The sequence below is a fragment of the Neomonachus schauinslandi genome, chromosome 8 (genome assembly GCF_002201575.2).
Source record: "Neomonachus schauinslandi chromosome 8, ASM220157v2, whole genome shotgun sequence".
Taxonomy (NCBI): domain Eukaryota; kingdom Metazoa; phylum Chordata; class Mammalia; order Carnivora; family Phocidae; genus Neomonachus; species Neomonachus schauinslandi.
In genome coordinates, this window is record NC_058410.1 from 66,031,219 (window position 1) to 66,057,705 (window position 26,487).

General features: G+C 34.0%; 1 protein-coding gene across 7 annotated transcripts in view; it reads left to right on the plus strand.

The window, feature by feature from the left end:
* The window catches only part of EPHA7 (EPH receptor A7), a 166,375-nt gene that overhangs the window by 61,023 nt on the left and 78,865 nt on the right, over positions 1-26,487 (plus strand). For all 7 annotated transcript variants that reach the window (XM_021693111.1, XM_021693107.1, XM_021693109.1 and 4 more), the window contains exon 5: positions 709-1,044. In XM_021693111.1, the coding sequence (XP_021548786.1) occupies positions 709-1,044 (336 nt within the window). The remainder of the gene's footprint in view (positions 1-708; positions 1,045-26,487) is intronic.

Here is a 26,487-nt window from a genome sequence, read left to right on the forward strand (position 1 = left end):
AACAGAAAATAGATACATCTTATGTCATCTTTAGTGAAACTTTCACATCTGCAAAATCAAGATGCATCTTAAGATTTTTCACATTTATCTAATAGGAATCATAAATAAATGTAAGAGTTATTTGAGTCTTACTTGGATATGAAATGTGATTAAAAAGTCTGGTTTCCAAATTAAAATTCCATCACTAAACAAAGCAAATCTCACATCTTGGTGCTTCAATTAATGAATATCGGAGAGACCCAAATCCAAAGCCAATCCCAGACTTGCTCTAAATCATTCTTGAGCACAGTATGAATGGATGGATGTATTCTCTGTTATATGGTTAAAAGGGAGACTATTTTTAAACAACTGCACAACTGTTTTTTCTAGGTGCATTAACTGTTCTTTTTAATTGCTTGGAAGAAAAATAGCTAAAGACTTTTGCAGTACAAAGTACAAAAGTACAAAGACAGTTGTTATCCTGTTTTCATTTTGACGTATTAAATGGAAAATAAATAAAGCCTCTTGCCAAGTGAATTCAAGGAGGCTTTTATGCAGCTTCTCTAGGAAAGGTAATGAAATGTTTAGGTAAAAGAAAGCATTTCAACTAGTTTTCTCTATGGTAACTGAGCCACTAGCTTAATGGCCCATGCAGATCCTTTCATTCATTTTTTTGGGTTTGATTTTTTCTATTTTTGTTTATTTGTTTGTTTCTTTTGGTTTCCAAAGGACCCCCATCTGCACCACAGAACCTCATTTTCAACATCAACCAAACCACAGTGAGTTTGGAATGGAGTCCTCCTGCAGACAATGGGGGAAGAAATGACGTGACCTACAGAATATTGTGTAAGCGGTGCAGTTGGGAGCAGGGCGAATGTGTTCCCTGTGGGAGTAACATTGGATACATGCCGCAGCAGACTGGACTAGAAGATAACTATGTCACTGTCATGGACCTGCTAGCCCACGCTAATTATACTTTTGAAGTAGAAGCTGTAAATGGAGTTTCTGACTTAAGCCGATCCCAGAGGCTCTTTGCAGCTGTCAGTATCACCACTGGTCAAGCAGGTATGTGTTTGTGTTTGTCTTCACTAAGTGAATAATGCAACTACATAAGTGAGGTGTCTCGCTTGGATATTTAGTTAACTTGGCTACACAGAACTCGATTATTCCAGCCTGTTGATTATTCACACCTTTAACTTTTCTTTGTTATTTCTCCTGTTGCCTATTAAACCATTGCTAGACTCGTTAACATCTCCTCCAGAGATCTGGCAGGAGAAATAAAAAGGGATAAATTGTAAAGCAGTTAAGACTGTTCTAAGACAGGGGTGCCTGGGTGGCTCAGTTGGTTAAGAGACTGCCTTCGGTTCAGGTCATGATCCTGGAGTCCTGGGATCGAGTCCCGGATCGGGCTCCCTGCTCGGCGGGGAGTCTGCTTCTCCCTCTGACCTTCCCCCCTCTCATGCTCTCTCTCTCTCTCTAATAAATAAATTAAAAAAAAAAAAAGACTGTTCTAAGACAAGCAACTCTGCTGAAAGATCTCAAGGAAGGGAGTGAAAATATTAGACAAAATGAGATTGTAGGCTAATTCTTGCAGTTTTACTTTTTTGTGTGGTATGCACTTATGATCAAAATCTACATGATCATTAGGAATGATGAAAGAGTTGAGTGCACTGTTTCACATCACTTTAGCCAATATTTTACCACATAGAATGTGATATTTGTAATATATGGCAAGTCTGTGTTAAAATTTGCATGAGAGAATTTTAAGTTCATCAGTAGTAGATTTGTGATCATATTACTGTTCATAATATTAGAGCACGTACTTGGGAGATCTCATGAGGATTTCAAAAGAAATGAATTAGGAAATAATAACCATGATGATTGTGAACTTGTAACTTAGCCTAAAAGCAGTTTTCATTTACTTTCTTCTTGGCATTTGAGGTGCCCTACTCAGTCATTCTTTATTATGGTATGTTTTGGAAAATATAAATTGGAATGGAAGTTTCAGAAATTGGAGACTGTCTAGATCTTCAGAAAAATCTTATTACTGAAAGAAGGTTCAGAAATTGAGGGCTTTCTCAACCTCTTGCTGCTGAAAGAAGATGCTATGTAGTAGATGTAGCCAAGTGCCATGTCATCATCATTAATAAAATGGGACCTGCCCTGGAGTACTGAGTTGGGTGAGCATCATAATAAGAAGCTTATAACAAAGTCTTCTTGATCTTTGGCTGGCTGTCAGAAACCAGTATTATCCCAAATTTCTGGACGTAGGTGAATCTATTCTTCACTTCTATGCCAATTTTAACAAAATGTTACCTATTTAAATTGTATCTGCAGAATGAAAACTATTCATATGGTCTCACGCTTACCATTTTGAACAGATTAGTGTGTTCTTATTCTAAAGGTTTCTTTTGATGTTTATTTGAAAAGCTATTGCAAATCAGATCTCCTGTGTAAAAGCAGAAATCTGGAGGGAAAACAACCTAGAAAATTTTTAATTTTCAAAAATTGGACAAAAGAAATAACTAATTTAACTGATTTGGTTTGATTCATTGTATTTACCCTGATCCTCTTTACTATCCTCTTAAAATCATTTTACCGGATATTTTTGCTTGTGTTGCTTTATATTGAAATTTGTCACCATAACTTTCCTGTTGAGTGGGTTCAAAACATTTTAGGATCATGATTGTGACACTATAGCTGTCTTTGGAACCATTAATAGAAACTCTTAGGTCTGCTGAGCTAGCATAGTTCTTTTATCCCTGCTGATATCAAGCATAGAAGGGACATTTTTATTTATTTTTGAGTATGACCCAAAGATGCTGAACTAATGCCACAAATAGAGTTCACCAAATAGGCTGCTTTGGGGAGCTGTTTTTTTTTGCTCCTTAAATGTCTGTTGTTTAATTTTTTAGGTTAATACTGCATGGGCTAAGTAGGTCATAGATTTTTCCCATGAATTCTTGAATCAAATATCCCACAGTAGTTTGGTAAAGTAGCTTTGGGTGTTGATTCTCTTCCGGTTAAGAGCAAACTAGGTTTGTTTGTTTGTTTGGAGGGGGGAGGTGATTTAAATGTACAAAATTAGGGGCGCCTGGGTGTCTCAGTCGGTTAAGCGGCTGCCTTCGGCTCAGGTCATGATCCTTGGGTCCTGGGATCGAGCCCCACGTCGGGCTCCCTGCTCGGCGGAGAGCCTGCTTCTCCTTCTACCTCTGCCTGCAGCTCTGCCTACTTGTGCTCTCTCTCTATCTCTCTGTCAAATAAATAAATAAAATCTTTAAAAAATAAATAAATAAATGTACAAAATTAGATTGTGATGATTGCAGAGCTCTGTACATATAATAAAGAAAATATTGAATTGTACACTGAAAATGAGTAAATTTTATGGTATGTAAATTATACCTCAATAAAGCTATTAAAAAATTTTAAAAAGAATAAATATAAGAAAGTTAAAAAGCAAACAGTGTTTATATTTTTATGTTAAAATATTAATTCACAACTGCCTAGTCTCTATTGCATCTCAAATGCTAAAACCCCGTGAATTTAAAGTTAGATTTTTTTTTTACTTTCAAAAAGAAATGCATCTAAATAAGACAGCGATCTGTGGTAATTGTAGAAGTTTGTAGAACTTTTGCTTTATTTTTTTAAAGGTTTTATTTATTTGTTTGAGAGAGAGAATGTGGGTGCAAGCTCAAGGGAGCAAAAGCGGGTGTGGGGTGGTGTGGAGAGGCAAAGACAGAGGGAGAAGCAGACTCCCTGCTGATCAGGGAGCCCCAATGCAGGGCAGAAGTTTTCCTTTATTTTTTAACAGAGGAAATTTAGAATATATTAGCGACTGTTCTGTTGCATGTGTATACCCACTCCCCATTGCTCCCCATCACCTGTATTTTTGCTCTTTCTAAAGGAGGAATGATTTGAAATTTTGCCCATGTTCATTACTATCCATGGAAACCTGCAATGATCCTTGAAATTCTCATTCTCTATTAACTAAACAGCATCACCTCCCACCTAGTTTATGCTACAATCATTTCAATGATGAGTTTAAATCTGCATCTCTGGACAGTTATCCCCCTTATCAGCAATCCACCAGTGCCTGCTATAAAAAGATTTATTAGGAGAATCTGCATGTGTCTGGATAAGAATAGAGTGAAGATGGAAAATAATCAGCCTGTGTTTGAAAGGTCGTGTGTACACTTTGTAGTTTCTTTTCTATTAAGTTTGGAGTCTGGAGCACAAGACCCCTTTCCCAACCAGTGTTTGTAGAAATGTAAGTACATTGAATACCCTTTATGCTTTGTTCAAGGTAGGGGTAAGGTTTTTGTGTTAAAGGACCTGTGCTCCAGCCCCTCCCCTGCCTCTTAGGAGTTACGTGCTCTTCGCTGGATCACTAAAGTTCTACATGACTAAAGTGGAGATAAAATGTTGGATGATAGATATTAGAAAAAACTTTAAAACTCTTTAGTGTCATAAAAATATTATTGTAGTAAGTAGCAAAATGAATGCTGAGTTAATCCTCTTTTTGTATAACTCTTTCTGAACCTGTCAAGGCAAAAAACTGTAAAATCTTTATCTTTCACAGTGTGGGGGGGAATTCATGGGGGCTTGGAATTGGCAATTATGTTTTATAACATTGGAGGGGGAGGAGGTTAATTTTGTTTTGCTTGTGCAAAATGTGACTATTATCTAGTCACAAGTTATCTTAAGACTGAGATTCTACTTTAAACCAATAAATAACCTTAAGATGAAAAGTGTATAGAGAATAATATGTGATATTCATATTTCAGTAATTTTTGTATTTATTTATCCAGAACATATGACCTACAGAAACTGGCTGATATATATATACTTTTCATTGTTGTTTTATTTTGTTAGGAATGATATGACCTATTTAAGGGTGAAGTCACACATATCAAACATATGTATGTCGGAGGTATTTCAAAAATATATAAGAGAGGATTTCGGAAAGCACATGCATTTTATTTATGACATTATGATCCTAACTCTTCCTTACATTGGAAGGTTCTCTTGAACAAAAGTGATCTTAATAATCACATACGTGTTCTTAAGACCTATTTAAATGCTATTTTTTTTAAAAGATTTTATTTATTTGAGAGAGAGAGAATGAGAGAGAGCGAGCACATGAGAGGGGGGAGGGTCAGAGGGAGAAGCAGGCTCCCTGCCGAGCAGGGAGCCCGATGCGGGACTCGATCCAGGGACTCCAGGATCATGACCTGAGCCAAAGGCAGTCGCTCAACCAACTGAGCCACCCAGGCGCCCCTAAATGCTATTTTTTATAACAATTATGATATTAACTCAGCCAACTATACTGAGTCGTGTGAATCAAACACTGTGGAGGACGCTGAGGATAGGAAGGTAAGGTTTGGGCCTACCCTAATGAGGAGCCCATATTGTAGCAGATAAATTTACTTACACATCTAATATGAGGGAGCACTTGAATATAATGTGATGCATGTTGTAGACAATTAGGAACAAAATACAGAAACTCCAAGAAGGAAAGATCCATTCTATCTGTGGGAAAAAGGAGGTCCTCACAGAAAAGATACCAGTCAGTGTAGAACATTGGAATGGATTTGATTTTGCCAGGAGGTTGAGTGAATCATATTGTAGGCCCTCAAGAGGACCTCCCCCATTGAACATTGTTAAGTGCCACTACATTCCTTCTCCAGATTAAGTGCATTAACACAAAAATGGTCTGCAGAAGTATGAAAGTTCCTAAAAACAGGTCACCCTAAAATTATGATCTCTTTTTATAATACCTCAGTTCACTGTGGGATCACTTAAACAATTAGACAATTTTTAAAGCATACAAAATTACAATATGTAGTCTTACCCCCAAAGAGACTTAAGGGATTCAGCAATTATTCTTCAGGTCAGTGATTATGTTATGTTCATCTGTACCTTTACCGTGTAACACAGTTCTTTCTGTATGCAAGTTGTACAATGAATGTTGTGCAATTAATTCCAATGAGGAAACTAGTCATACACAAGAAAAGTTAAATGATTTTACAAGAGTGGAAACATTGAGACATGAATGGAAAATGCATTGGATTTGATATTCAATGACATAATTACTTAATTTTAGATAAGTTATTTCAGCTCTTCGAACTTGAATTTTCTCCTGAAATGGTATCATGCTACTTGACTCCTCATATTATAAAAATTGAGCTTTTAGCTTAATACCAGTTACATTTATTAGAAAAGTATGTTATAGTACTATAACAATTATAATAGTAGGAATAATAGAGTGACTAGTGACTGAACTCTTACTATGTTCTTGGTATTTTTTAAATGTAAAATGTACATGAAAAGAGTGTCAAGGGATGCCTGGGTGGCTCAGTCGGTTGGGTGTCTGACTTCGGCTCAGGTCATAATCCCGGAGTCCTGGGATCAAACCCCATGTCGGGCTCTGCTTGGCTGGGAGCCTGCTTCTCCCTCTGCCTGCCGCTCCCCCTGCTTGTGCTCTTTCTTTCTCTGTGTCAAATAAATAAACAAAATCTTTAAAAAAAAAAAAAGTGTGTCAAAATTGAATAGTTTAACTTCTTTGAACTCATTAGCCCTCCTAAGTAAAGAAGAGGTTTGGGACAGAAGACCTCTAAGAGCCCATCTTATGCTCATAGTTAAATGGACAGTTACAATACAATACAAACTATACATTGTGCAGTGCATTGTTGATTGGAATTATGGAGTAATTTATAGCTGAGTAATACGTGTACAGATACTATAATTTTAATGGGATTGATAATTGTTAGGATGGTGTAGAAAGCATTGTGTAGGAATTAAAGATGAAAACTATAACCTCTTGAAAGAGGATGTAATTTCCCAAGTTGGGCTCTCCAGGAAGCAGACACTTAGATGGGTATTAGGACATGTACTTGGGATCAGTGCCATAGGAAGAGAAAGGAAGGGAGCAAGACTGGAGCAGAGGGGAAGCTGACCTGTGGTGCAATTTCGTTGGAATCCTCAGCCAACTCCATGGGGAGTTCTGCACCTGTAAGGGACCTCCATATTGCCCAGAGGTGAAGAAAGAGTGTCAGGCTTTCATAGCTCTGTGCTGTCCAGACATGGGTCAGGAAGGAGCCTAGAAAGGAGCAAGGTGTCATTTTTCAGACAAGGAAATTCTAAAGGGGGGCAGGGAACTGAGGTCTGCTTTTTTAGCAGCCATCTCGGCAGCTGGGCAAATAAATTCTTCAGTCCTTCACTGAGGAGAATGCGGGCAGTCCCTCACAACATCCCAGATTATTGCAGTCAAGTACACTGCTTATCTAGAATTATTCAGTGTTACATAATCTTATCATGGACTACTGTATTTTAAGAATTTCGCTGTACAATCCTTTACATAGGAATTTGCTGATTGATTCAATGGTCTGGTGATAAATTACTCTTCAATGAAAAAGGGACCTACTAAGAAGTGTTATTTCTGGAGGATATTAATAACAAATAAAATCTCTTGGAGAGAATGTTGGTTACTGTAGCATTTGCCTTCTGGCTATGATTTTAATGCCCGTTTATCAGAAACTTCAAAAGTACCTCTGCATACCTTAATTTGACTAATTTCTCTTATGTTTTCAAATTTCTCTGTCAAAATTAACATTTGCTTCACTGTTATTTTCATTTAGATTTGTAATGTTTATATAATGTCCCAAATGAAATATAACCATAGTGTTACATGATATAACATCATACATAAGCAAATTTACACAAAAAGGAGATAGTAACAAAAGTCATTTCCTGTATTAGTCAGAAATATCTTCACTCACATTTATTAGTGTGATTCAACTGTGACTATTTTTCTCATAAATTAACTCAGATCATTTCTTTTCAATGATTTAAAATAGTAGGCCATCAAGGTATGTGTCCTGTAAGTAAAATAAATTATTCCTATTTAAATTTATATATTTTGATATTTCTTCCGAATTTATAAACTTGATTTATATTTTAAGGGAACAAGATATTAAGAAAATATATTTTCTTGTTTGAGAGCATTTACTGATTATATCGAGTAATAAGAAACACAGCAATCTCCATAAAGTGAAATGAGATAAATGCAAAAAAAGAAAAAAGAAAAAAAAGAAATCCACCTCCACTACCAGCAAAAAAACATTTTGTAGAAATAGTGTTAGTTTTATTAAAACATATGTACATAAACACACATGTATGCTACAGCAGAAAAATCAACTGAATAAGATTCCTTTAACAGTATGCCATTCAAGATACACATTGCTGTCATGTTTCTAGTTATTTTATAAACCTGATGTATCTGAAAGGCAGAACAGGATTCAGTCATGCTAATTCATGCCTTAGGGCATGATATTTTAGAAATTTATACATATAGTTTGTTTAGCAAGTAAGAGTCTTAGACTATGTTAGTGAAATTTAATTCTTTAAAGTGTAAGTATTTTTGACACCATTAATTTAAAAATAAACATGTAGATACATTTACAGTTTTTCTTTAGTGGCTATCAGCAATTAAAACATATGTAAAGGAAGATCTTTTTGGATACTATTTTAATAAAATTGGCAACCATGTTGGCATTGATACTGACAACTAAGACTTACTGAGTACTTAGTATGTGCTGACCACTTTACATGTAAAGACCCAGATGCCTACACAGTATCTTCACATCCCAAACTTACAATGGAAATTTGGTAGAAAATTACATCTTACAGTAAATATCTCATGGCTTTTCTTATAACATTTGTGACATATTATTTGTGAAATGTCTGTCTTTCCCATTAGACTTAACAGGGTAAGCAAACAGTGACATCTTTGGTCTTATTCTCTAGCCTCTGTAACCAGATGGGCCCAGGGTACATGCTTAGTAAATTTGTTGAATTAAACACATAAATTCTTTGTATATCATAATATGAAAAGAGACTTTCTAAGATTATCAAGATTAATATAAAGGGTTAGTTTTATTTACATTAAGCAGTAAATATGTAATAATTTCAAGTATAAAAATTTTGTGATTTGGTCTTGAAACTATAGATATATTTAGCATCTTAAAAATGAGTTTTCACTATAACTTGGTATTTAAGCAGAGATTTAGAACAAAAGCTTAAACTTGGTATTTAAGCAGAGATTTAGAACAAAAACTTAAAGATTTAGAACAAAAGCTTTTATTTCAGAATATTAAGCTACAAATTACCTTTATATTTGAAAACTTTTACAATTCTTCATATTTTAAAAATCTGTTGAAAATAAAATTATTTTTTTCTTTTAATATAACACTGAATGGAGGGGCACCTGGGTGGCTCAGTTGGTTGGGCGTCCGGCTCTTGATCTCAGCTCAGGTCTTTATCTCAGGGTTGTGAGTTCGAACCCAATGTTGGGCTCCGTGCCCAGCTTAAAATATATCTATATATATTTTTCATAATGCATTTTAATATTTTTTTCTTTTTGTAGTTTTGTGACTTGTTAAGACTATATCACATAGCTATTCTATGAATTTTCTCAATTAAAATATATGTAAGGAAATATCCCTAAACAACCTGTGTTCTCAATCCCACATCTTCACCTTCATGCGACCTCCATGTTTTCTAGTTCCAGAGTCTATGTGAGTTGCCACATCCACCCTTTTCTGATTTTATAAATATTTGTAATGAACTATTTTGCTTATGTTGAGGTTAGGTTGAGGTTATTAACAAGTTGATCTGCAGGCTCTTGAATGCTAGGACTCTGTAAACATTTGAAAGAACCCTAGGGCAAGGTGTTTTAAGTAGCCTTTCATATTTTCAATTTAATATATCTTAATCTTTTCTTAAGTTCTTTGATTTCAGCTTTGCTAATTTGTGGAGAATTATATTTAAAGATCTGAGAAGAAAGAGTTAATTTGTGTAATAACTCAGTTATAACATTGCTATGGATTGAATTGGTACCAAATTCATATGTTAAACCCTGACCCCCAGTGTGACTGTATTTGAAGACAGGGACCATAGGGAGGTAATTAAAGTTAAATGAGATCATGAGGTTGGGGCCCTGATCCTGATAGGCTTAGTGTCCTTACAAGAAGAGACACTAGAGAGCTTGCTTTTTCCCCATGCACATTCACTGAAGAAAGACCCAGTGAGGACACAATGAGAAGGTGGCGATCTGCAAGCCAGGAAGAGTGGTTTTATCAGAATGTGAATCCTGCTGGACCTTGATCTGGGACTTCCAGCTTCCAGAATTATGAGATAATAAATTTCTGGTTTTTCAAGGCACCCAGTCTGTGGTGGTATAGCATTCTGAATGGGCTAATACAAATATCCATCCCTGAGATAATTTAGTTCCATCCTATTATGTTGAAAGAATTTATTTTCCATATGCAAAGGACAGGCATAGACACTTTTGTGGGTGGGGCAAGTGGTGGAAGTTGAAGGAATTTCATGCATTTCTATGATTTCTCCCCCTCAAAAATGTACTAAACTTATTTAGTGCAATGCGTTGGTAAGTGCCAGAAAGACCAAGAGTAATATTTTGCGTTTGACATCCAAGGCAGTTTTTTTTTTTTTAAACAGATCCAATTTATTATCTCATAAATTACAGAAGGTGCTACTTTGATGGTAGCAGAACATTCTATATAAAGTAAGTTATGTGGTTTGTCTCTGAATTTTCAAGCTTGAGCAAGTTTGTCAAATTCTTGACAATGTTAAACGAGCAATTTCTACGTGATTAAGAAATGAATGCTGTTTTAGGATTTTCTAGTGAAAAAGTTTTTGTAACTGTCTTTTGGAGATTTAAATTTGTAACTTGTTAAACTTAAGCTTCCTCTAAATAGGCTCTTCAACAAAATATATGACTGCCCATTAGGATCATTGTCCTGGAATAGTAGATAATGATGAAATTATGTAAAGTAATTCTTATTACATGTCTTGCCCTTAATAGGAGGTCCTTCATTTTGCTACTCTTAAGTTTATTGAGTGGAGATTGTAGTGAATTGAAAATGCATTCACTAGAGTATTATTTATAAAGAAATAGCTACTTTACTTTTAAAGTCAGTAAGTTTGTTCAAGTGAGATATAGAAAATCTGTTTTAATTGAAATGTGACTAACAAGACCACCTACTCTTCAGTTTTAGCAGGAAATAATATAAAAAGCAAGTTAACACCAGAGACTTAAATAAAATATGCAAGAATTTTTCAGAGTACAAACCCAGGTCAATGTATATTGAATTCAGTCTCTTTTTCTGGAAGTTTTACACAATTATAAATAATAAAAGAACAAAATATATGTATATAGGAGGATTACTATGCTAAGAATATAAATTAACACATTTGTAAAAGATTGTCCATATAAATTGAATCAGGAAGAGATTTCTGCTTGATTCTTTGTTGATCAGAACTGGTTACCTGATTTACTTGGTGCTGTTGTTCCATGGTACAAAAAGGTTTTCATCTGTGGGTTGTTTGCTTAGTTCTTACAGAGCAAACTATCACAGTCATTTTCCTGAAGTATTATTAAAGGGATAGCATTGTGAAGACAGACACAGTTTCAGAAAAAAAATCATTTAAGAGTAAGAAATCAATAAGCTGCAGTTTAGAGAATGAAAAGCCAGTGGATGGTAATTTCATACATTATTCATATGTAGATGAATACACATAATGTGAATTGGTGATGAGGAGGAGGAAGATTATAATGATGATAAAAATTTGATGATGAAACTAATATAATGTTGTATGTCAATTATACCTCAATTAAGAAAACTCGGGCTCATAAATTTGAAGTACATATTTGGTTCCTCTCAGTTCCATTTCCTCCACTCTGCCACACCCAACCATACATACCATTTTAAGCCCTTGGATAAGCTAAGGGCCATAGCTTTGACAAAGGTAAAAGATAGTTCTTAAATTGACAAGCGTTTAGTTGTTGTTCCATTTTTGGTACCAGTGTTAAGAGAAAGTAAATGTTGATTATTTTATTCCTTGCTTCATTGGTGATGAATTGAAGCAAATTTGATTCAGACAAGCAATTTGGTGGAAAGATGCAGAGCCATCCACAAAAACATCTGTACTAATCATCCAATGCAGTAAATTAGAGCTACAAGCAAAAGACATTAATCCAAGAGGATCATTAACAGTTTTAACCAAATGATCTAAGTAATAGGGTAAAGGAAAGAACACTGTCAAGGTCTTCCTTTTCAGATGTATCGTTTACCACTGCAGAAGCCTGTGGTACTTGTGTCGATCCCGGCTGCTTTATGACTTCAGCTCCTTTATACTATTGTAAGCAAGAAACAGGGATCAGTTAAGAGGTAAAATCTAGGAAAAATTACCGAAATTTCTTGCATTTCATTTACAAAGAGTTGTGTCACATAGGGAGAGATAATTGCTGCAACCGAACAAAATTAATCAGGGAGAAGGCAGAGTAGATGATGTATGTCATCTGACTAAGTACGGGGCAGAGATGTACTTGCAGTCCTATAGCTGCTTGGCTTGTTTAAGACACAAGCAATAGAAAAGATCTGTGAAAAACAATTATCATAGCTTAAACACACACAGTTCTTAATTATCCATAGCATGTTGAAATCAGATAATTAGTGTCCCAAGTTTTAATAATATTTGATTATTAACTTAAGCATATAGAAAGATGCAGGACATTGTCTGAGCGTAGCATTCATAATGACAGTTATATATGGTAATAAAATGCAGAGACACTGGCTAAGCCATATCGTTATTGTGCAGTTTATTCAAATGTTACTAATACCCTTAAACATAACACCTTTAGCTCCTGTGACATCACGTGTGATGTGATGTATTTATGTGTAAAGGCATGTATATAGACAGTTTTAACTCTATGTACTTTTTAACCTTATACGTTTTATAAACACATATATTTTCCTAGGAGATTAGGGGTTGAAATGGTAGAAGAGCCTAAATGTTACAGATTTGGGAATCATGAACCTATAGATGACCAGTTAATGAATAGCCTTTTGGGGGGAAGAAGAGGTGGTAGAGCTATAATTCAAAAGTTTGAGAGAGGAATTTTGAGAATACCAACAGGAGCTGACAGAATATCAACACAACATGATGAAGACCAGAAAGGAGTACCCAGGCCAGTTGGATAGGTGGGCTATCATAGTAACCAAAGGAAGGGATATTTTCCAAGTCAGTTAATCATAGAATCAAATGTCACAGGAGGTCAATAGCATGAAGACGGAAGAAAGTCTATTGGATTTGACAATTTCGAGCCATGAGAAAAAATTTTGATAGACAACTTGGAGTAGAAAATGTCATAATCATATTTGTCATGGTTCAAAACAAAGCATAATGCCATGGCATATGTGGTGTAAGTGCACAATGTTGGCTGAATTGAATTGTAATAGATTATTTTTATGCTGATTTCATACAACACTTATCAGACTGGTAAAAACTCTAAGATAGATTATGAGTCTGAATTTTGTTTGGAAAAAAATTACTGCCTTTGTTCTTTCTAATACATTATCATAACCTTGTTTTCTCCTTGTTTTGACATCTCATCCTATTTTTGCACATCTCTGACATCACTACCAACCCAAATTTAGCCTCACATAAATTTCATTGTTGAGAACCTGGTAATATCAGTAGAGGTCATAAAAGGAAAGATGTTAATTCCATAAAGATAAACTATGCATTTTTACACTGTCTCCTCTAATATCTTTATTATCATTCTTAATTTGAAATATTGTTGTAAAATCAAGTGACTGCACTGATCTCATAAAGACTATGTCTGTTAATATATAATATATATATGATTATATTTACAGTTGCATTTTATGTTATGCTTCTGTTTTCACATTTCTTTCTCTTCCTAGTTTCTTTTCTTTCTCCCAGACATTTTAAAATATGCCCCCTATCATGTACTCACCTATAGAAAAGTTGGAGACCCTCCTAAAAGTTTGGAAACATTATTCTTGCTATCTTCAGTCAGTATGTTAATACTGAGACTTTATCTTTTATTTTTAACATTTCCTTTATCTTTAAAAATGACATAAACAAAGAAGAGACAGCCATAATGCTATTTCAACCAACCTTGGATATTAATATAATTTGTAAGTTACTTCTGGTGCACCTGCTGCATTAAATACTAGTGTTATGTTTGAAAAGATACTAACTGACCTTCTTTAGATTGCTGTCTGACTACTTTGATGTTTCATTATTTTCTTCAATCCAGGGATGAAATGGATGAATGGATCTTAATTATAGTGTCCTGGTGACTCTTTTTTCAGACCATTTTTCTGGACAAGCATCAGCTAATCTGACAAATCATGAACAGTTTACTTTATAGTTTGGCTGGGATTAAGTTACTTACTGGAACCTGCAGGGAACATAAAAAGCACTGTCTTCTGATAAAATATCTTGGGTGTTTGCCATGCCTATTTTCAATTTTAATCAGTAACCTTTAGGAATGGAGAACTATAAACAGATAGTTCTTTGACAGATGTACTTTTTATACATTTACCTAGAGCACTTCGAACACAAGCAGACTCTGTGTATCAAAATTACATATCTAAAATCTTATTGTGTATTTGCTTATAAATTTTCTTACTTCTGAGTTTTGACCATGTGGAAAGAGCTGCTATATAAAGTTTATTTTTATTGAAACCAATTTTAGAAATATTACTTTATTATAATTAGGTTAGAGTATTTGCGATGAGCCTTTTAATTGCCTGTAGGTAATAGTGCAAAATCAGTTTTTATTATTTTGATTGTCTTTTAATTTGAAGGATTTTTTATGTGATATTGGAATGAATGGATTCTTGAGGGTAATTTCAACTCAAATTTTGTCTTTTTTCAAGTTTAAATAAAATACAAACTGGGAATTTTTTGAAGGTGTGTAGTAATAAATCAGTATCTACATTGTTATTAAAGACTCCCATAGAACAAAGAGTTTTCAGGTTTTATGCTATTATGTTTTTTCTAACAGTGATTGTCCTCTTTTGTGAATTTCATATGCCATCTACTAGATGACATAGTATTCTGTTCAGCATTACATTTATTCTTGCAGACAAGAAAACTGTTACACGTTTTCTTTATACAGGTCAATAAAAGCAAGATATATTCATTAGTTAGAGCAAGAAAATGAGTAACATATAAAGCCATATTTTCCAATAACTATCATTTAATTGGACATTTTGTTTCATCTATCTTCTCTTAGGTGTATAATAAACACATCTAAAAGAACTCAAGGTAGAAATTTGATTTAGTGTCCCTCTGGGTAACTGAAATTACCGTGCTGTTGTTATAAAACACTGTTTTTTATTGTTCTTAGACTGTAAATAAATGTATTGACAGTAAAGAATTAACAGCACATCCAGAAAGACTTTATTTAATAATGATGATGTAAATACTTCTTATGCCATTCAATTTATCTAATTTATAACTGTTTGATTACCCCAGCATGCCTTTCATCTGTAAGAATTGCGCCCTGGGGACTAGTCAACTTATTAATTCATCACTTGTTCTTTTATGGTTGCAATCCCCATTATAGTATGAACATAGAGTGATAGTCTCTTCTAAAAGCTGTCAGCCAACTGGTTCCAGTCTAGCTGACCTTTTGTTTGTAACTGTGATCCTAATAGTTTTTCTATTGTCTTCTGTTTCTAATAGGTTACATTACAATCTACATTTTTTGCCTTATGGTATCATGATGAGGATAGGACAGCAAGAGTGAATTCCACACCTGCAATTACAGAGTTTCATAAAGAGGAAAGACCTGCTTCAAGTTAACCTGTAGTCTTTTTTAAAATGCCTTTTGATTTATCTGTCACCTGATCCATCACCAATGAATAATTTTCATGGAAGGTGCACTTTAATTACATTCCCATTTGACTTGCATTATCAAGCCCTATCTAGGTAATTAATCTCACCAAGTATCCAATTTCGGCCTTTATTGCTGGCAGGCAGGCCTCCTGAATTATGTGTGCTTGAATGGGTCTTGGGTCTTTTTAACCAGGCAGACCCTGAAAAAGATCTGGAGCCTTCCAAATCCTGGAACTGTGTTTCAGAAGTTTTTTTCTTAGATACTGTGATTAAATTATATTTGACATCATAACTACACTCCCATATTCAATGAAGCCTATAGATTATTGTAATCATGAAAGATTTCATTTCTAGGTGTAGCCAATCTGCATGTCATTTTGTTTGTGGGATGTATGTGTTAAATTGTTAACTGTAGCTAACATCTGTATCAATCTGCTGATACAAATTTGCCACAGTTACCACCTAAACCTAAGCATGTTCCTTTACTTCAGGATTTGTTTGTATGAATTTAGGTGAATAATTGGGTTAAAAGATGGTTAGATCAAAATTAAAATGATAATTATCCTGCTTTGTATTCAGTCATATACTCTGTTTTCTACAATGTCCTTATTCTGCATTAATAGACAACTTGCCTTTTATGTTTTACCTATCTTTTGCTTTTGATGATTCTCATTCCTTAATTACTTATACCGATTAATGCCAAAGTTCAATGATCTTACCAATTTAATTTACACACATACAGATACAATAATTCTGAAGTATATAATTTGCCTTTTTGTTATAGTCTTAATATAAGATCCTAGTGCAAAAATGCATTGTTTTATAATTTTCTAATTTGGAGAAGATGTCTATTATGTATAAGGTGTTTTACTTCTCTTCTCTGAAGACATTTTTAAAAAAATCTGGGAGCTCCTTGAAAATCAAGTTGAAATATAATGTAAATAGATTAGCTGTCTGTTTGAAAGTGATCTAAATATCTGACAATATTTTAAGCCATAGATTGCCTGATTAGCAGAAGAGAAGGTGTCCCATCTTTAGTAGGCTGAATAGGTCATAATGTTTACACAGTAAACAGTAAGATAATTTTGGAAAATTTGGACTGGTATTACTGGGACGAAGGATGAATACTTCTCCAGCTTCTGCTATCACCTGTGTACTGTTAACTCTATAAACATGTGCCCCTAACCCTCACCTCACTCACAAATTCCTGCCTTGTATTTTTACAAGACTATAGGTTATGATTGAATTTATACAACTACACAACTAAAATCTAACTCTACTTTTTAAAAAAAATCTCTTAATGTAACTTTAATTTGACTCTTTGTTTTTATGCAAATAATTGAACACATTTTAATGTAATATGTATTAAAAATGGATTCCTGAAAAATTTGACATTACTTTGTAAAAATTGCATATTTCTTTATCCAAGTATTGGTTTCTCTTGTCATACAGAAATGAATCTTCTATTCATTTTCTTCATAGTGGTTTAATTGCAAGAATATACAGAAATATTTTATGATCCATAATATTTCTCAAGTGAAGATGCAGTAATTTAATCTAATACTATTTGATTAGATGTGTTCATAATAACTGCTTTTAAGCTATAGTATAGCTTAACTCAGAATTTAAGTTGGCCAGGAATATCCATTACTGAATAGTTCACTATTATGAATTCCTCAGAAAAGTGTGTATGCTGGCACATATGTATGTACATACAGGCATGCATTCTCAGACATGTATATTTATGTGGTATGAATATAAATTCATATTTAAAGGAATTCTTTCATCTGTGACTATGCTATTAACATATACTGCCTCTAATAATTAGCTATATTATATCTCTTAAGTAGTTAGATATATTTCCTCTTAAATATTAATAGCCAAACAAAGCCAAAACAAATAGCCAAACAAAGAGTTTATGGCTTTTTAATATCTATCTTTACATTTATAGTTTCTTTTTGGCATTTCAGAATCATGAGAGTTTATATTTTTCAGTAATTTTTATTGTTTGCTATAATGCCATTTGAACTGTGAGTATAACAAATATAATTTGTGTATTTATTTTTTAACAACTATAATTAATTTAAGGTTTGCAGATCAAGGAATTGAGGCTTAAACAAAAAAGACTATTTGTGTAGCATCATATAGTGAGCCAATAGGGTCAAATGGTTTGTTAACCAGAAACATTCCATTTGAGTTATTTTGCTTTTCTCCTATATATTCTTAGACGTGGATCTTTTTCAGTGTGTTGACTTGCCAAAAATATGTATTGCTTAAGCTCTTTACATAGTCAATACGTAGACTGAGCTAAGCAGATTATTTACCTCTATCAAAATAAAATCCATTTTTATATAATAATGCATGTGTAGAAAGAATAGGCTTCAGAAATATATCAGACAAGTTGGACTCAGAAAACTGGATTTTTTAAAAAATTAATTAATTTTACTTTTTAAATTTAAATTCAAGTTAGTTAACATATAGCGAATTATTAGCTTTAGGGGTAGAATTTACTGATTCATCAGTAGCATATCACCCAGTGCTCATTATTTCAAGTGCCCTCCTTAATGCCCATCACCCAATTACCCCATCCGCCCACTATCTCCCCTCCAGCAACCCTCAGTTTTTTCCCTGTAATTAAGAGTCTCTTATGGTTTGCCCCTCTCTCTCTGTTTTTTATCTTACTTTATTTTTCCTTCCCTTCCCTTATGTTCATCTGTTTTGTTTCTTAAATTCCACATATGAGTGAAATCATATGGTATTTGTCTTTCTCTGACTGACTTATTTCGCTTAGACCAATACACTCTAGTTCCATCCACATTGTTGCAAATGGCACGATTTTATTCCTTTTGATGGTTGAGTAATACTCTATTGTGTATATATATCTCACATCTTTATCCATTCATCTGCCGATGGACATCTGGGCTCTTGCCATGTTTTGGCTATTGTGGACATTGCTGATATAAACATCGGGGTGCATGTGCCCTTTCGAATCACTATTTAGAACACTGGATTTAAAATCATGATATTTGAATCCAAGTTGAACAGGTTGCTTTTTGACCTTGGGCAATTAATACAATCTTTATATCTTACTAGTTAATCTTAGTATTACATTAAGCAATACATGAAAATGTGTTTTATAAAATAAAAACACTTCATTGTTGACTGTTGGTGGTATTGATATACAAGAACACATTTTGAACAGCTGTGCTATAAATTTAGCTGTGGCAAAGCACAGTCTTGGAAAAGTTAGCAGAATAATGCTGATTACAATACAATGTAATGTTGACTTCATTCTCACAATATGTAGCCCTCTCAATAGACAGGACTACAAAAGTGAAGGCATTTCTAAAAACTTATTTCTGGGCAAAACCATCGTAATTCAGAGAATTACGGGAACTAGTAAGAGGTGTGTTAGATATCAATTTCTTAAAGTGAACTTTGAATTCTTAAGACACAAGAAATTTAGTAACTATTTCTATTGCCAGTTTTCATGCTGTTATACTTTTAGAAAATGATGCTAAGTATTAATGTTATATTTTATCTGTATTTTTTTTAAATTAAGAAAATGAAGTAGTGTCAAAATATTTGGCACCTTATGGTACTATATGTGTAAGTGCATGTATTATATAAAGTTTAATGTTTATTTAATTTAATTTAACATAAAATTTAATTCTCTAGGTATATAGATAGATCTTATAACTATGTATAATTTTCTTTACCGCTCTATCAAAATACAGAGCCACTTCCACTATTGGACCCAATTTATATTATATTTTGAGGGTAAGATAGTATAAAGTTGGAAGAGAATGATTTTATACAAAGAAATTGAAAAAATTCTAAAGATCAACAATTTTTAATTAAATTTTAAAAGATGTTCTGCTATCCATCTTTATTATATAAGAAGAAAAAAATTTAAATGACTTTTTAAATGACTATTCAGATATATAACTTTGAAGAAATTTAAATGTTGGAAACATCTACATTTGAAACATAAGCCCACTTTTGGCAAACTGGGAGCAGGAGAAATATGATTTATTGAAATACTAATTTCGAAAGAAAGTTGAATTTCAATGTTTCAGATGTGGTATAGGATCACCCTTTTGTATCTCAGTAAGAGCTTACTAAGTACCTGAAAATTGTTCTCTCATTTAATATATTTGATTGGTTTCCACTTTTCCATTGGTTCTTTCTCTTGGATAGAAAATGAGTCCTTGAATACACATTCTTGCACACACACCCTGCTTAGATTACTTCAAACTATTGGGGGGGGGGAAAGCAAGAATTAGGAAGCCAAAAGATGTAAAATAGAATTTTAAAAAAAGGAAGGAGGAAGAAGAACATAATTTTGCACATGTATTCTAATTTTGGGTGAAATAATACATGGCAGCCAGACTGACCTCTACCTCAGAAAGTTGTTTTCTTTGCCTTTTACATCTCTTCCCCCAGGGACTGCTGATGGGGATTTTTGGAAACATGACAATATTCTTGGACTTCCTGCCCTAGACCTTTATGCTGTTTTACTTGTCCTCTCTCTTTCTCTCTTCTTTCTTTCTTCTTTACCCTCCTCCCTACTCCCTTCCTTCCTTTCTTTTAACTTCCTCACTCCTCCCCTCACCCTGCATCTCTCTATTTTTCTCTCCTTCCAGCCTTTCTTGCCCTCCCATTTGTTTTGGTGGTGAGCAGCTAGGTACAGGAAAAAGCATGAAACAATAGGAAAGCACTATTACAATGTCACAAGAGTCATGTAAGTGGTGAACAAAGAATAGGTTGTTCCCTAAGAATCCATTTCTTTGCCTCCAGGATGCTGCAGATTTTTACATCCTGTGATATTTACTTCTCTTTGTGAGGTACATCTAACTTGAGAGCTGCAGGTTTGAGATCAGTAGTGAGAATAACAGACTTGTCTGAGATGCCGTACTGTTTGATATGGAAAAATATTGGAACATTTTCTTTTTCTGCTAGCTTTCTATAAGATAAATCTTTCAATTTCTACTGAATACATTTATACAAACCAGAATGGGAGTTTTTAAAAAGTAGTTGTTTGAGGCCCTTTGAAAACAGATTTTCTTTCCTTCACATACTTAAGAATTCTCCTAAATAAAAAGCAGCATTATGACCAAACTGATTTTATATTTGTAAGAGTAGCTTTTTCTAAGGGTAGAATTTGTCAAAGAACTTCCCACAGAAAAGTAGGTCTCATTTCTAATTTGTATTCCAAAGAATAAAAATAGAGTCTTTTGTTAAAGTCTTACTCAACCAGTCTGTAAATACAGTCACTTACTACAAGATCTTGTGATTCTGACCTTTTGGAAATGGTGTGCGGTCACTGGAACCTTGCTTTTGATCACTGGTAATCTTTGACATTATTGAGCAACCTTATCCTTGAGGATCTTTCTCTAGTGTTCTGGGTCAGTCTCCCATGGGAGAAAAGTGAGGTTTTGAATTGTGGAATTAAAAACAAAGCAGCAATACACTCTTCTGTTGTTTAAGGTACTTTCTGTAAAGATTCTCACTGTAGTGAATGTGCCTTTGCCAAATACCCTAAAACAACACCATCAATCACTTTTAATTACTCGTTTATATTTCACTCATGCCTTTTTCCTGACCATTCCCAACCCCCAAAGGATGCCAAACAAAGGAACAGGTTGGTGGATACAAGCTTCTTTGTGTTTTCTTTCTCTTCTACAGTGTTTTTATGAAGGGTATCCAACTTTTATCACCTTAAACATTCTTCCAATTTGTAGTAAAATTGTTAAATTGGAAGAAAGATGCCATTGGAAGCAAGAGGTTACCTTGGCTGCCTGAGCAGTAGCTGCTATTGGAGTTGGTGTTGGGGAAGAACTCTCTGCTTCTGCTCTTATAAGCTGTTTAAAAGGCTTTGTACGGTGGTATATGTGACTGCCTACTAGGCTTTCAAAGCGATGAGCACACTATATCAAAGCAGTTTGTAACATATGTTATATGAATAGAATCTGAAACTTTCATGTATACCATGCACTAGCTTGGTTTACTGATGCTAAACTCATTGAAGAGAGTGTAAAGAATATCCCTCTGGGCAATCTTAAAAATCAAGAACCATGTTACAGATAAAGTTATGCAATGCTTTTATATTATTTTTCTCTTCTATATTAAAAAACATAGTAATTGAAAAGCTCAAAAGTCTTTGTTACTCAACACGCTACATGAACTATTTAACTTTTTTTCCCTTTTAGGATACTACTTTACGTGTGCTTTTTAAAACTTATAAATTATAATTAAACATTATCCAGTTTGTATTGGGTAACAAGGATACTATCTGTGCCTCTTTTCCAGGTTACAGAGAGAAAGATGCATTATCCATCTCTCATATCCTGAATAGGTCTTCAGATCTCTAGCGCAGTTTCTATAGAATATCAAGAGATAAATAAGGGAGTTTCTCCATGAATGATTTGAATCTTAATAATCCTTTTTCGATTATCATATTGCTAAGTCATTTCTCTCTAAGTTTTCACTAAATGCAAAGGAAAATTATGCAATTTGTGGGTTTTTCTATGCTAGTAAGAAATTATTGTTATGAGAATTCAGAAACTATACCTTGTTTCCAGGTCTCCATTTTAATTGGTATAGATAGCATGGGATTTAAAAATTAAAAACAAAAACTGTAGATGATTATTGCAGTGTTACCAAATTACAGGTTAATTTAGGGTCCAATAGGTTTTTCCCTCTTGCCTCTTTTTTTCTTACTGCTCTAAATCTTTTCTGGTGGTCTTACTCACAAAACGCAGGTGCTTTTTTAAAATATAATTATTCCACTGCTTTAAAAATAAAAAAGTAATTCCTTTTGTCTCTAATGACACCCAGAACTTTAACTAATCCTTTGGAATTATAATGTAAATACCAATGAAGTTGTAAAATTTTAAATAGAATTCATGTCCCAGGTTTGGTCAGGGCAAAAAGCTTATATTACAACCCTAGACAGATAATATAACACATATGTAGATGATTATGCTTTATGCTGGATGAAAAGTCCCATTTCATTCTAATTCTAAAAACAGAAGTTGGGAGAATTTTTATATTTCTTGAGCCCCCCGCCCCCAATATTTGGAAGCAGAAAAAGCAAGACTGGAGTTACATAAAAGATATTTAGGGATTCCTGCCTGTTAACACTTTAGTGACTCTCTAGGTATCAAATTCTCAACAATTTTATGAAGAATATGTTATTATCCAGAATGCAGGAAGATGTTAACAAATGGCCCAAGATGATAAGGCTGTAAAATGGCTGGGTGAGATGACCAGTGATGTCAGTCCCTGTAGCCAATCCTCTTATTTCCTAGGTTATATTATCTCTTTCTGCTCTTGATTTTTATAGTTGTGTTGTCCTATTTCTGGAGAAAATGTCAATTCTAATAAACATGTGATGCATACTCATACTGAAAAATTTCTAAATATGGTCAACACATCACAATCTATACTACTTTTGGATTAAGTGTAAAAGTGAAACATGCAAATATATTCATGGTTATCAGGGAATTAAATGGATTTGCATCACACGTTTAACCTTGATATTTGTGGATTTGATTCAGAATATATCCTAGTTACAATGCATGGAAAAATGCACAAGGATATAGATTTCCAGAGTAGCAGCCGTGATAACATCTAACATGCTTCTTTGGGCATTTTTTGTAACATTACAGGTTAAATTCCAATACTTTCCAATAGTAATTGGAAAGTATTTCAAATTATAGGTATTGATATTCAGGTTAGAGGGATATTGCTAGAAATATAAAATTAATTTCTATTATTTTGATGATTTGAACCAGCATTTTTCACATTTAAATCAACACTTTGCATAATTTAATTGCTTTAAATGTTTGCCAGATCACGTTGTTGATCATATCACTTTATTTGAAAACTTGAAATTCAAAAATATTCTAAATATTTTTTACTTAATTGTTTTGAATATTTAAGGCATTCTAAAACATCTCTTGCTTTTGCCTTCAGAATTTAAGGTGTATTAATAAGATGTGCACAAAACAATACTGATGTTACTACAAACTTGCTCACTTTTGCCATGAGAAAATATAGTAAAGTGTAGCACAAAAATTAAAGTTATGATTGAGTTCCTATGTAGAAACTGCGTGTAATAAAAATATAAGCCACTTAGCAGAGAGAAATGGAATTTGCAATTTTTATAAAAGTTTATGTCAGATTAAAGATGACAAATATTCAAAGCCCACATTCTGTAAGTAACTACTCATTGTTTATAGTGTGTTCTCTTTGGAGTCATTGCCAGAGTTAGCAGAAATGTAACTTGCCAGAGTGAGGGTAAGAGGAGTTACAATTTCCATTATTGTATTTTATGTTATGAATATTGTTAATTTATTAATTTTATAAGAAGACTTTTTTAATTTTAATTTTTTGCTTCATTCATTTCCACTCCTCAGGGAGGAGTAGTAAGCAAAACCATGTCTCTCTTGCTCAAGGGCCCATCCTCTTTCCACTATACTAAACAATTGAAGTGAAACCAGGAACAAAGACCAGGCTTGGAAGAGAAGACACTGAACAAGGAAATTACTAGCAATGTAAACTCTCACCTAAAGTATAACCAGACCTATTATTTTACTCTGGTTAAGATAAACTACATTTTGGGGGGGATGAAGAAAATGTCACAGTCAGTGGGATGAGGGGAGGACATGACTATGGGAAATTGGAATAATCTTTATTATACAATTATTAAACATAGTAACTAAATTCTTTTTCAAACAGTGCATAAAGTGGTAGTCATAGAATGAAGTGACTCTTTGTCCAAGGTAATCAATAGCATTTTCTCCAAGGACAAAAAATGTTTTATTCTCTCTCTTCATTGTTAGCTCGGGCATCAGCCAAGAAGGCATCTCAAAAGGTGATAAGCATTTATTGGAGTCCTTACTCTGGAACTGATCTTAGGACTTTGCTTTATAGAGAACACACACATTTAACTACAATCTTGAACTCTGAGCATTTCTCAAGTGGCTTTACATTAGAAGATCTGCTGATCAAGTACTTACATACTTTCCATTGGCTATCCCCTTATTTTCAAAAATATACAAAGGACACCTATGCTGGAAAAGTGCTTGCAAAATGAAATATATCAGGATTCATAGTTTGTGGTAATGCACACTTATTCTTCATTAAGTGTGGAGTAAAATTCTTGGAAGAGCTCTTCGACCACATGCTGTTATTGTGCTGTATGCCTAAAAATGACAATTTTATTTCCATTTTTGTGTTAATATTGCTTATGGGCTGGCTTAGATGTTAACTGACAAAAGCTTTCAAACTTTTATGTCTGAAATAAAAACTGCTGATTGTTAGCAATCAAAAATTTTAGTTTTTTCTGCTTAAAGGATAAGGAAATGTTTGGTGGCCATTGTCTCATTCAGAACTTGAGGGACATGTTCTGAAGTCATTTATCTCAGGCATGTATTACTTATATCATTACAATACAGATCTGAAGAAAAAAGATAATTCATTCAGTCTAACTGATGCTAAAATATAAGATTTCTAAAGGAGACAATAGTTAAAAGTGAATGGTAATAAAAAACCTCATTACTTCATTAATGGCAATTCCATGAGGAGTTAGTTAATCGCGTGTGTTAAGATGATGGCACTTTCACAATAATGGTGTCATCATTGCAAGTTGGTTTTGATCATGAAAGACGACCATGGATTTTTAGAATACAGTTTTGGTTAATTTATTCTACAAAATGTGCCCTTTCTTCTCTTTCTTTCTTAAATTAGGAAATTAGACCTTTTGCTTATATTATTATTTGTTTTATTTTGCTTATTTTATTATTTAGTCAAAGTGTTATTTTGACCATGGTTGTATGTAGTTTGCTTAAGGACGCTATCCCTTCTTTCCCCTGTCATTCCCCCGGCAAATCTTTCTCCTGTTATTTAAGTTGTGTTCTTTGAGGGGTCACATTGATTATGTAGGGCTTCCATGGGAATTCTCTAATGAGAATGTATAATTTCCCAGAGTGAATAGTAATCATATTATGCTTTAAAGTTGCTGTAACTCAGGAACCAATGTCCTAGGAGAAATCTTGGTATCCAAAGATATTAAAATTGGGGAAGACCAGCTTACCTCTATTTTGAGTGGGGAAAAAACAAAAAATCAATAGAGTGTGACATATGGTGCACTTCTAGGAAGGTATGGATTCTATCACACCAAAACTCTCCCTGGCTGGCTGATACTTGAAAATTCACTAGTGAAATGTTTTTCCTTAAAACTTTCATTCATTTTTTTATCCTTCAAAAATCTTTATTCAGCAGATGATAACTTTCACACTTTGTTCTAGATACTGAGAAAAAACAGTAGACACACACACACACAAACAAATCTGTCCTTAAGAAGCTTCTAGTAGGGGGTGCCTGGGTGGCTCAGTTGGTTGAGCGTCTGCCTTCAGCTCAGGTCATGATCTCAGGGTCCTGCGATCGAGCCCCATGTCAGGCTCCCCAGAGGAGTATGCTTGTCCCTCTCTCCCTGCCCCTGCTCATGTTCTCTCTCTGTCTCTTTCTCTCAAATAAATAAAATATTTAAAAAAAAAAGAAGCTTCTGGGGCACCTGGGTAGCTCAGTCAGTGAAGTGGCTGCCTTTGGTTCAGGTCATGATCCTGGGGTCCTGGGATCGAGCCCCACATCCGGCTCCCTGCTCACTGGAGAGCCTGCTTCTCCCTCTCCCTCTGCCTGCCACTCTGCCTACTTGTGCTCTCTCTCTATCTGTCTGTCAAATAAATAAATAAAATCTTAAAA